This window comes from Emys orbicularis, chromosome 5 (assembly GCF_028017835.1).
Source record: "Emys orbicularis isolate rEmyOrb1 chromosome 5, rEmyOrb1.hap1, whole genome shotgun sequence".
Taxonomy (NCBI): domain Eukaryota; kingdom Metazoa; phylum Chordata; order Testudines; family Emydidae; genus Emys; species Emys orbicularis.
The window spans coordinates 83,746,030-83,759,584 of NC_088687.1; the positions used below are offsets into that span (position 1 = coordinate 83,746,030).

The following is a 13,555-nucleotide window of genomic DNA, read 5'->3' on the forward strand; positions in this document are numbered from 1 at the left end:
AAAATTTTTTTTTATCATTTTCACTTGTGATTTCTTACCCAGTTCCTCCTCCTGATCACCCCTTTTGTTCAGACCTCTTGCTGCTGATATTGCTGTCTTTCGGTTCTTGTTGGCCGTGTTTGATTTAAGCAGAGCACTCCTTACCGTTTAGAAGATAAAACTTGCAAATTGTAAACAATAACATTCTGTAAAATATATTTTTATGAATTAAACTGTGAGTTTGCAATACCCCACAATAAGGGCTTTTGATTTCTAGGTTTTAACTAATAAACACAGATAAAACACCCACAGTTTAAAAAAAAATCAAATTGATGTTTTATCCAATGAACACTGGAAAAACTTTGGAAATAGTTACTTGTATCTAAGTGCTTGTCTATGTGGAGCAGTAATGCAGACTACTAGGTGTGATTTCTAAAGCGCACTAACATGTTGGTCAGTGAAGACCCTGCTGGTGCGCACTGAAGATTCCCTAAAGTGCTTTAACATAGTGCTGTTTGAAACAGTACTATATTAAAGTGTACTAGGGAACATTACAAAGAGATTACTCGTTACTGTAATGAGTGAAGTACTGGTATATAAAATGTTACTCAGTAAAGTATATACAATGAGACCTCCCCCCCTTTTTTTGGATATCTACATAAAACTGAAAAATTGCTAAAAATCCCCCCCCCCCCCCCCGCCACCCAAATGAAATTAATAAACCCTGTCAAACAGAAGTCTTACCCTCAGTCAATAAGGAGGCACTGCTCTTTGTGTTTAAGCATAGGACTTTTAAGACTGAAATATGAAAGAATCAAATTGTGCAGAGAGCTCACCTTGTAGAATTGTGTATATTGGATTATGGTGCCTGTGATACGGAGTAATTCCTGCTACAGGAAGGGATCTACTCTTAAAGTATTGAGCTGATGTCCTTTCCTCTGCTTGTAAAAGAGGCAATGAGTTGAAAAGAAGGAAAAAGTCCTATGATATGAGGCAAAAATAAGTGTTTAATATTTTTAGTTCCTTTGTTCTGGATTGCATTAAAACTAGTTTTGAATGTAGAAATTTGTGGCAGATGCTTCATCAGATCCCTTACTACTCTAGAACAGGGAAAAAGATACTCAATGCAAATATTTAATATAAGCAAGTATGTGTGTCAGAGAATGATCCTAGTGGAAGACTTGAATGGCATTTGTTTGCAGAACCCTCTGAAGTATCACTCTGTTAAATTTCTTTAGAAATGTAAGTGGAATATTTTATGCAGCGGACTCTCTCCCCATTTCTTTTTAAATTGAGAGATTGTGCATAATTTTATTTTCCTTCTATGAATAAGGCACAGAAATCCTGAAGTAATCCCACGACTGGCATTATGAATTTGCTGTGTGAAGCAAATTGTCTCAAAAGTGACAAGTCATAATCCTAAAAATATTTTTGTTAGTATTTTTCAGGCTCAGGAGAATGTCTGGAAAACCCTCAGCTGTCCAAAACTATCCTTTTTGCTTGAGGGGAAAGAGAAGTCTTCTTCTTATATATGGTGTTCCAGATCTGTGGAACGTCTTACCTGGTTATGATTCTAGCTTTTAAGTGCAAGGAGACATTCATATGAAAGAACTCTATGAAATAGTGTAAGATTAATTCATTGATAGTGCTATGATTTATATAATTATTACTACAGTAACTACTCACTTAAAGTCGTCCCGGTTAACGTTGTTTAATTGTTACGTTGCTGATCAGTTAGGGAACATGCTCATTTAAAGTTGTGCAATGCTCCCTTCTAATGTCGTTTGGCAGCCACCTGCTTTGTCCACTGCAGGAAGAGCAGCCTGTTGCAGCTAGCTGGTGGGGGCTTGTAACCAGGGTGGGCCGGCAGCCCCCCATCAGCTCCCCACTCCCCTAAGTTCCCTGTGCTACAGCTGACCAGCAGGCTATCGATCGTCAGTTCAGCTGTCCCTCCCCCCACTGCCATGTGCTGCTCCTGCTCTCTCTGCCTTGGAGCTGCTCCCAGAGACTCCTGCTTGCTGTGCAGGGGGGTCAGGGGTATGTGTGATGGGTTAGATCACAGAACCCCCTTGGGAGCTGCCACCTGATGTGCCAAGGCTACCTTTGCCCCTGCCTCCTTGCCCTGTCAGCTTAGGACTTCAGTGCCCTGCCTGGTTTGAGGCAGACTCGCTAGCCTGCTGCAAACCCGGACCCAGGTCTGAATCACGTCCCCTAACAGCTGTAGGCTTACCTGAAAGCAGCTAACAGAAGTGTTCTTGTCTTTAACACTCAGATGCCCAACTCCCAATGGGGTCTAAACCCAAATAAATCCGTTTTACCCTGCATAAAGCTTATACAGGGTAAACTCATAAATTGTTCGCCCTCTATAACACTGATAGAGAGATATGCACAGCTCTTTGCCCACCCAGGTATTAATACATACTCTGAGTTAATTAAGAAGTAAAAAGTGATTTTATTAAATACAGAAAGTAGGATTTAAGTGGTTCCAAGTAGTAACAGACAGAACAAAGTGAATTACCAAGCAAAATAAAATAAAACACGCCAGTCTATGTTGAATACAGTAAGAAACTGAATACAGATAAGATCCTTACCAGTTCCAGGCTGCTTCCTTTTACAGACTAATCTCCTTTTAGTCTGGGTCCAGCAATCACTCACACCCCTTGCAGTCACTGTCCTTTGTTCCAGTTTCTTTCCGGTATTTTTGGGGGTGGAGAGGCTCTCTCTTTAGCCACTGAAGACAAAATGGAGGGGGTCTCCCCTGGGCTTAAATAGACTTTCTCTTGTGGGTGGAGACCCCCTCCTCTCTCCTATGCAAAGTCCAGCTACAAAATGGAGTATTGGAGTCACCTGGGCAAGTCACCTGTCCATGCATGACTGAGTTCCTTACCAGACAAGCCACATTTCTGGGAAAGTCCAGATGTGGATTGGTGTCTCCAAGTTCATTGTTGGCTTAAGTGTTTCTTGATTGGGCACTTACTGACCAACTGCTTCACTACAGCCTACTTAGAATCAAACAAGTATGCAGCCAATATTCATAACTTCTAATACAAAAATGATACATGCATACAAATAGGATTAATAGATTCAGTAGATCATGACCTTTACAGAGATATGTTACATGGCATAAGTAGCATAAACACATTCTAGTTATGTTATATATAGCATATTTCCATAATGCCTTATGGGTGGCACCCATCACAGGGGGGCTAATGTCAGGGTGTCCCCTTCCCCCCCCTGCTCCTGCAGTGTGCATCTCTCTCTCTCCCACGCACAAGGTATGTGTCTCTCTGTCTGCTATGCTGTCTCCCCTCCCTTCAGTTTGTGCTGCCTTGATGAGCGGCTACATTAACAACAATGTGTTAACCCTTGAGGCCTCAGCCAAGTGCTAGTTCATCATTTAGCAGCAAGGCAATCCCTGGGAAATATTCCTCCATCTTCCACCCTCTAACTTCACCACCTCAACCAAGCTTCACAATCATCATAGCTGTGAACAGTATTAAATTGTTTGTTTAAAACGTATACTGTGTGTATATCTATATAATGTATAGTTTTTAGTCTGGTGAAAATTTTTTTCCTGGAACCTAACCGCCCCTATTTACATTAATTCTTATGGGGAAATTGGATTCGCTTAACATCGTTTCGCTTAAAGTCGCATTTTTCAGGACCATAACTACAATGTTAAGCGAGGAGTTACTGTATAATGGTAGCACTTAAAGGCTCTGATTGGGGATCAAGAACCCATTAAAAGTGTGTTGTGCTAGACACTGCATGCATCATAAGAAAAAGATAGTGTATTAATTGCACCAAAATGCACTGAGCCGTCGGACTCTTTTTTAAATCAGGTTACAGTTTTGGCAGATAGAAGTTCTAATACTTCATTTGTGTTTGGAAGGGAGACTTCTCCCCAGATTCAGAGGAAAGCTTTTAGCACATTTTCCCCCTTCCTTCAATAACTTTTACATTTACCAGTAGCACATTTCTAAAGAGCTATCTCTTCAGCAAGGGACTGAACCCTTTTCTGTATTTAAAAGTTGTACTGGAATAACTTGGGACTGTCTTGCATCTGTGTACAAATTCTCTCCCATTAACAGATCTGTGCACTTAAGTCAACATAAGTAGTCTGGTTTGCAATCAATGCAACTCCATATCTGTTGGAGTTAGGTCAGTTTGGCAGCAATGTGGCTGAATCCCACTTCCAATGTAGTCAAGGCTTGAATTGCAGATCCTGCCTGCTCCTTCTGGACATGCTGTTAGAATCACACTCTGGTGAGGACGTCCCCTTCCATCCCCGGTTTGATGCCGTAGAGCAGGGATTGGCAACCTTTGGCACATGGTTTGTTTACCTGCAGTGTCCGCAGCTTCGGCCAATCACAGTTCCCGCTGGCTGTGGTTCGCCGTTCCAGGCCAATGGGGGCTGCGGGAAGCAGTGCGGGCCGAGGGATGTGCTGTCCACTGCTTCCCGCAGCCCCCATTGGCCTGGGACAGCGAACCATGGCCAGTGGGAGCCGCGATCGGCCGAACCTGCGGACGCGGCATGTAAACAAATCACTCGGCCCGCCGGGGGCTTACCCTGGCGGGCTGCGTGACAAAGGTTACCGATCCCTGCTGTAGTGGCGAATATCTTAAAATTAAAAAATGCCTATTTAGGTAAGCAGCTTAAAAATAAGTAGTCATGGATGCTCATGGCTAGCACTTTACTTAATTGAAAAGTGCTTTGGAAAATTTAAAGGGCTCACATTTTAAAATGCTTCACAGGGCTGAGCAAAACCTGTTTTGACAGAATGCTTTCATGATTTAATGTTTGCTGCTGGCCTCTTGCTGAGGTGTACCAAGGTGCAACATTTGTCTTTGTATCCAGCGAACTTTTGGTCCAGGAATTTTGCTTCCCTGAGATTTTGTAAATCTATAAAAATGTTAGTGTTTACTAGAACATTTTTTTAGTTGCTTAGAGTGCTGGACCTGGCAAGTGTCCGACTGTTGACTGATGAGATTGTAAATAGGAGACAATTCCCTTTACCAAATATAATGGAATTATTGCAAATCAGAGAATTTAAACCCCAATATGTCATAAGATTCTCACTTCAAGTGCCCATGTCAACCTTTTAGGAAAATGCCATTGATTTTGTTTTAATAATTTGGTTAGCAGGAGTGTCTTGTAAAAAGCAGGTGATTTTACTATTATTTTGGGCTTTGTTTTTTCTCTTCTTTCTTATGCAGTTTATTCCTCTATCTTTGGTAATAGGTGTTCTTTTATTTCAGAGTCATTTGTCTGGAAATGCACATGAATCGCTCCAGTCTAGGAGGGTGGTCATTTCTCATAACATGGATAAAGCTCTGAAAGAAGGTGAGTCTTACCTGGGAGCATGAGTTGATAGATTGTGAACCTCTGCTCAGATTGGAGAACAGTTACTTGCAAAAGTAATCCCATTTACGTTTAGGGGACTTCTTGCAAAGTGAGATGCTACTCAACAGTGTGTAAAGATATCAGAATATGATGCAAAATTATTCCAATACAACACATTTTGTCCTGGATTAAAATAATGGTGAAAGGAAGGGAATCTTCACAAGATGTAATAATTCTATAGACAGTAGTAAGTCGCATAATGTACATGTCCCACTATAACTGGCATCTCTTCATTTTAACCATTGTAAAAGACAAAGGAAAAAAATGTAGTTAATTTCAATAGGATTAGTAGATAGAAATGATCTAATATGATGTTGTTTGAGGTTGTTATAGTCAACAATACATGTTGCTTTCTTGATCTTTATATTTGCTTCCTTGTGTGCAATTGAGATACATCTGCTCTACTGACCAAAACCAGTTTCTACTATTGTTGGTGCTGTTCAGCAATGGAGGAGCCCAGGAGCTAGATGCTACATGTATTGGTTCATTAGAGTGCATAGGTTGATGGGAGTTAGCTGGATTTTATTCTGCATCATCAGCAAACTTGTTGAAAATTAGAGTAATAATTGATAGGTTTCAAAATGTAGTTGTAAACGGAATTGTCATCAAGCAGGGTGTGTTTCTAGTAGGGTTATAAGGGATCGGTTCTTAGCCTTACATTGTTTAACATTTTTAACAATGAACTGGAAAAAACATACAATAATTGCTGATAAAGTTTGAAGATGACACACACATTGTGGGAGTGATAAATAGTGATGAGAACTGGTCACTGATACAGAGCGAATTGGATTGCTTGGTAAGCTGAGCTCAAGCAAACAATATGCATTTCAATACAAGCAAATGTAAGATTACGCATCTGGGAACAAAGCATGCAGGCCATAGTTACAAGACGCAGGATTCTATCCTGGGAAGCAGTGACTCTGAAAAAGATTTGGAGGGTCATGGTGGACAATCAGCTGAACATAAACTCCTAGTGCGATCTTGTGGCCAAAAGAGCTAATGTGATCCTTGGATGCATAAACAGGGGAATATTGAGTAGGAGTAAAGAGGTTATGTTACCTCAGTATTTGGCAGTGGTTGACAGCTGCTGGAATACTGTGTCCTGTTTTGGTGTCAACAATTAAAGAAGGATGTAGGTAAATTTGAAAAGGTTCAGAGAAAAACCTAAAGGAATGGAAAACCTGCATTATATGAGAGACTGAAAGAGCTGAATCTATTTAGTTTATCAAAGAGAAGGTTAAGGGGTGACTCAATCACAGTCTATAGGTACTTTGAAGAGCCCTCTATTATCAAATTTCTGTTCTCCATTAAGCTAGCAAAGATATAACAAGATCCAATGTCTGGAAGTTTAAGCTAGATAAATTTAGGTTGGAAATAAGGTGCAAAATTTTAACTGCGAGGTTAATTAACCATTGTAACAATTTACCAAGGACTGTGGTGGATTCTCCATTACTGTAAATTTTTAAATCAAGAATAGATGTTTTTCTGAGAGAGATGCTCTAATTCAAACAGGAATTAATTCATGGTTACACAGGAGCTCAGACTAGAAGGTCAGAGTGGTCCCTTTTGACCTTGTAATCTATGAATGAAAAATTAAGGACTATTAATGCTCATTTGTATGCTGCCTGTTAATAGCGTATGCAGACAGCACATACAGTTGTTCATGAGCAATTGGAACACAAAGGACCAGGCTCTGAGAGGCACCAGGCATCGGCTACTTCCAGTGATTGAAACAGGAGCTTTAGGTGTTCATAACATCTCAAGAAAGGCGCAAAGAGCTAGTGATATGGTTGTACACACAAAGGGTCTGAGCTGGCTTCATTACATTTACTGGGGAAACAGTTGGAAGCAGTATTGGGCTCAATTCTGCAACATCCTGAGCAACCAGGATACTTAGCTGAATTACAGATTTGAGTGTTAGAGAGACAAGGTGGGGGAGATAATATCTTTTATTGGACCAACTTCTGTTGGTGAGAGAGACAAGCTTTAGAGCTTACACAGAGCTCTTCTTCAGTGGTGTTAAACTAGCTGTAATAAACCTCAAATGATCTCTGCTAGTGCTAACATTTGTTTGCTACCTGTATCTGTATCTATACACAAACTTCAAATTTTAAGCATATTTGTAAGCAGCTGTGATAGGTTCTGTCTTCAGGAAATGATTATGAGCTACCAAGAGCTATTATGCCCATGCTTTCTCTCCATCTTCCCCCAGAAATTAAACAGTGTCAGTGTTTGTTCTATTCTTCTCTCTCTCTCTCTTTTTGATGACATAATTCTGATGTGGAACCTTTGGGATTTGATCAGATGGATGCTTTTTAACTTCACATTGTAATGCCTGGAGGATTGTACACTAGCTCAAAAATAGTACTGATTAACAGCTACCTATATATTAGGATTTAGATGTTTCTATACAAATGTTATTGCTAATATTGAATCATTAAAAAATTGTTGAAAATTGATAGGGGAAAATTGTGTATTGGAAATGGTTCATAAGACAATTAGAGTGATAGGCTCTTGGGCTGTGGAGTGCTGAGGAAGATTAGTTTAATTATATTTCTTTTTAATAATCACTTATTTGTATAACATCATAAATGTGTTGTGTTTTTGCAAACCCAGAGTAAGATGTGCTCTTTATCCCAAAGAGCTCACAAGCTCAGATAGATGAATCAGGGCAGTAATTCATGTAAGGGAGGGATGTAGAGATGATTATGAGGAGAGCAAGATAGGATAAATGCCTTGGAGAAATAAGTTTCAAGGAGGGGAGGGAAGAGGGAGGGTGCTTAGCAGAGTAAAAATGGGAGTTGGTTGCAGGCTGTAGGTGCAAAGACAACAATGGGAGAAGGAGATGAAAACAGTAAAGACTAGGGATTAAGAAGTGTGGGGGAAGGGAAGTGAGAGGCAATGAGACCAGAGGTGTAGACAGAGTTACTGTAACAGGGTGGCTTATCCTAAGGGAAGGAGGCCTGGCCTGGGGCCAGCCTATCCTGATTGATAAAGAGAGCAATCAGGTGATTTCCATTATAAGAGCACCAGGAAGCTGCAGACGGAGCGGGAATTTAGGAAGTTGTGCCAGAGACTAGAGAGAGAGAGCAAGGAAAGGCTCCTGCAGGGAAGACCCTGAAACCAGAGGAGTTGCTGCAGCTAGGAGGAAACACCTGGGCAGTTTGGAAGTCAGAGCCTGAAGGCTGAACTCCAGCCAGGTGAACCTTGGGAGTGGTGATGGAATTGGGACCCAGGTCTGGGAAGGAGGTCTGGGGACCCCCTACCTCAGGAAGACAGACGCTGAAGACTTTTGTAAGGACTAAATAAATGGGACCACAGGAGGAGAATGTTTTAAGTTACCATTGGACTGGTGGTGTGCAGTTCTGAAGGGGGGCCCTGAAGTGGGGGAAAATAGAGACAGGGTACTGCAAAGTAATTTCTGGCCTTGAGGGGGCATCAGAAAGTGGCCGACCCTGTTCCCTTATATTTATGTATGGCCTAAAAGGTGAGGATGAGGCACTTTAATTAGAGAAAGGCAGTCTTGCAATTGTAAACTGATCATTAAACTTAAAACTAACAAGTAGCTGATCTCTACTTCTGCAGCTGGAGATTGAAGGGGGACTTAAAGATGCTTTGCCTATCATCTCCCATATCGTTTCTTTGTAAAATTAGTGAGTTATGGCTGGGTATACCCCTAAGAAACCTGTTGATAATCTCAGAAATCCTTAGTCCAGTCCTTTGTATAGCTGTGTGATAATGTTGAACAGAAAGCAGGTGCACTTGGGCTTGTGGGTGTGGCGCTGATGTGAGCTAGATGGACTCTCTAGTTTTGAGATGGAGAGTTCATTTCATATCATCTTAGCATGTTTCTCTGTAAAACTGGGCCAGAGACTGATTTCTTCTTTAAACACATCATGAAGTATTGTAATTGAAAAGCGAAGAGCAATAAATAAATCTCTCCAGTATCTCAAGTTTTCTTGAGACTGGATATACAGAATCTATAAAATTGTAAGGAACAAACTAATAAAGTGACAGTAGATCTGATAATTCCATCACTCAGGTCAAATTTTCCACTTGCCCCCAAATAGTTCATCTTTGCTTCCCTTCTTACCTTTCCTCCCCACGCTCGATGTTAATAGCGCCTTGTAATGTACTAAATTATAATTTTTTCCCCTAAGGTGAAATCACAAACAAAAGGCTCTTTTTGTCTATTACAAAGCAGCACACAATAAGGTACCCTTTAATAAGTCATCCTTTCTTTGTTAGAGGTCAAGGTAACCCTTCTATTTCAAATTAATTTTGTTTCAATATGCTATATGTCAAAGCAAAATCTTGTTGCAGCATTAACTATGGAGGCCCTATCATTGCCCCCATAATAATTATCCCATTCATTTTTATTATTCCCAACTTTGTTTCATTTTTAAAATAATACTGACAACCTATTAGTGTAGCTTTTCTTAGTTAAAATATCATCGCTATTAGACAAATTATTCAGCTACTGTTCTATGAAATGAGTGTAAAAGGTCAGAGTTAAGGCTGTTTTTGGAATGTCTTTATCTATTTTTGACTGTTATGTTACCTACAGTATCAACTTTTTAAATTTAAAGTTGACCAAGACTTGTCTGAGGATTTCCCATTTTATTTCTAAGAAATATCTTATGGTATAATGAACATATATAGACTTAAGCCATAAAATTTTACCCACATAAACCTCTATGCACTGGAAAGGCTTATCTGGCAAGTTTCCAAATGACTAAGTCTGAATTCCTCTTTTTTTTTCTTTTTTTTAAAGGTATCTCTCATTGGGCACCCAAAAATGGAAGCACTCCAAATTGCTAGTCATTTTTAAAAATTGAGGCTTTAATTGATTTCTGCTAGGCTTATAAGCAAAACTTAAAAGTTCTCTATTCACTCCCTCAGAGCAACTAGTCCTACACTGACTCCTGTAAACGTTGGTCTTCCTATTTAGTGCAATTCATCCCATCAAAATGAAACCTGCAGTCATGGTTTCAGACTTCCTCCCAGCTGCTGTAATCTATATGAATTGGATTGTGGATCACAAAACACACTTACTAATATTTTAGTATATAAAATGTAAAATAAATAGTGATAATATACAAGCTGGGACCTTGAAATTACATTAATTGAATTAAAATATTTTTAAACTAGTTGGTTAACCTGTGCAAAATAAAGGAGGATAACTAAATCTTTTTGCACATAGTCTAAGTAAGCATGTAAGGGTAGTGCGAAAATGTATTTTTGCAACTTTGTATATTGTCAGTGTCAGAAACAAAATGCTTTTGATGTGTCATTCAAAGTGGTATACCAGTCTGGAACTGGAGAAGGGAATCTTTTTTTCTTTTAAATATATATTTCTATAATATGTAGAAAAGAATGTACTTAGAACATTGAACCATGCTAACATACAAGTTCAAACAATTTTTTGGTAATCTAAAATGCCATGGAGACTGCATCCAATTTGTCAAGGGAAATAGCTTTACTGACATGAAATCTTGTCTATCTATTTTGTGCTTCTTTATTAGTTCTCTTTCATATACAGTATTTTACAAAGTAAGGCCTGATCCTGCAAACACTTATGCACATACTTAAATTTATATGTGTTAATAGTCTTATCAAATTCACTTAGCACTACTTGAGCTTAAAGTTAAGCATGTGTATAAATGTTTGCATAATAGGTGCCTAAAAATCTAAAATGGGTATATTTTACATACAATAGCGTATTCCTATTTCTGCTAAGGTGTATTCAAAGGATGTTACACAATTTATTTATTTTCAGGCAGCATTGCTACCATGAGACTGTTTAATGGTCTGTCAGTACAAGCATGCCGAAATAATTTGGTTTGTTCCCTGAAATCTAAGGCCTTGATTCAACAAAGCACTTAAGTACCTCCTTAAGACCATCCCTGTTCAGCACAGCTGAATTAAAGGTAACCATGTGCTTAAATGTTTTGCTTTCCTGATTCTGGACCTAATACTGTAACAACACTGCTTATGAAATAGCTGTTAATTGAAAAAGTGTTCTGAATTTTGGAATGCAAATTTATCATATTTTTGTCATACTTTCCTCAGACCTAGGTAAATTACTGACTAAGCCACCCCTCTTATCTTCTCACTTGCACTTCTCCCTGCAACGTTCATTCCAACATAGATACCTTTAAATGTAAGCATATCCTATCTCTGGAAAGTGTCTGAGTTTATCTATAAAACCCAGAATACATGTGAGCAGGATGACTCAAACAAAAAATGTGCTTTTTTTTTTTTTTTTTTTTTTGTGGTGAAGAGGGACTGATCTGTCACCTGAACATGGAAGGGACATAATCCTTGCCCTATGACATAATTATGAAATTTGGATTTCAGAATTAATCCCACTAACTCTGCATGTATTTTTTACATGTATAAGGTGTGTTCATCAACAAATTATTTTAAACAAGACTACTAACAGTAATACAATTAAGATTGCTATATTTAAACTCCTGCGTAACCTCTACCTCAAAAAACAACTTTGGGAACCAGTTATCACTGAATGTTTCAGAGAATGTATTAACTCCAGATTCCAAATATGAAGTCATCACGTCTCCTGCTACCACATGTAGTTATTAAAATAAATATTCCTGCCTTTTAAAAAGGACATAAATAATCCTTGTTTTTCACTAAGCAGTAGAAACTGGTGGTTTCTTTCCTGATGGATTATTCTTAGTCCACAATACTTAAATAAGATCCTTGATTATATTCAGAGTAATGGCACTGAAATACAGCAGTAGGTACAGTTCTAGAAACACTTTTGTTAAATACCAAATGTATATATTGTTCATTCAAAACAATATTTGAAAAAGATTAAAAATGTTAAAAACAACAACAACGAATTTAAGACAAATGTTTAAGGCTATTATGTCTTGTTCCACAAAAACAATATTTTGGATATAATGGACTCAAGATAGAAAGCCCACTCTTTAAATTTCTATTTGCTTCTGTGTAATATTGATAATGTGCCGATGCTGTACAATACCCCAAGACAGACTATCCTTGTCCCAAAGAATTTACAATCTGAAAGTAATAACATGATGATGTGTGCAGGTGCATGATGTAATATACATAGACTTATAGTAGGGTGATAGATACACTTAACTTCCATGTATCAGGAGGTAGCCGTGTTAGTCTGTATCCACAAAAACAACCAGGAGTCCAGTGGCACCTTAAAGACTAACAGATTTATTTGGGCATAAGCTTTCGTGGGTAAAAAACCTCACTTCTTCAGCTCCATGTTTCACTGAGCTAGAATCATGACCTCTGATACACTCCTTCACTACAGGTTGATCTTAACGTTTTAGAATTGTATCAGTGTAACTTCAGTGTAAATCCAGCCTCTTCCTTTTAATTTTGAGTAATTTATTCTACATGATTTATATTATATAAAGTTCATCCAAGGTATATTATTACCGGTAGTTGCTAAATAGCCTGCATCCATGAAGGATTAATTGACTTTATTTCTTTTAACTTTCTGACCATGTTTTGGCTGATGGTTTAAAATCACTCTACATGTGCTTTTCCCATTTTCTTTGTTCTGATTACACTATTGCCACTATTTCCTGAGCATCTCCTCTGTCTCTCATGACCACATATCCTGTGCAGCATTATATTTTTGTAATCCACCCACCATTTTATTATAGCTTCTTCATTTAGGGTGACCAGACGTCCCAATGTTAGAGGCTTTTTCTTACATACACAACTATTACACCCCCTCCCCCCAAAAAAAAGTATCCCGATTTTTCACATTTGCTAACTGTCACCCTAACTTCATTCCTTCTTCTATGATGGCTTTTTGTATAGTGTCCACTTACGTTTCCCTTACTTTGGCAACTAGCTTAAATTTCATCTCACAATTTTTTCTGTCCTCCCAACTAATACACCAGTGATGCTACTGCTTGGTTGTAGTTCATTGTATTATTATTTTCAGTATCAGTTCAGGCATCAGTCTAATTTTAATATCTTCTAAAAAAAAAAAGTCTTACAGTACTGAGATGTATCTTTTGCCATACTAACATGCTAATAACTAATAGTTACATTTGGTTTGGCCAATGTCATCTCACCACAAAGCCAAGCATAATAAAAGAATTAGGTATCTAATGTCTACACTGCCCCTGAAAGGTGTGATTCCCATTGTGGGTAGAC

The 13,555-nt window shown here is 38.6% G+C and overlaps 1 protein-coding gene across 1 annotated transcript in view; it reads left to right on the forward strand.

The window, feature by feature from the left end:
* Positions 1–13,555, forward strand: part of SNX25 (sorting nexin 25) — a 172,213-nt gene that overhangs the window by 20,445 nt on the left and 138,213 nt on the right. Inside the window, exon 2 of the mRNA XM_065405159.1 lies at positions 5,239–5,323. Coding sequence (XP_065261231.1) covers positions 5,239–5,323 — 85 coding nt within the window. The remainder of the gene's footprint in view (positions 1–5,238; positions 5,324–13,555) is intronic.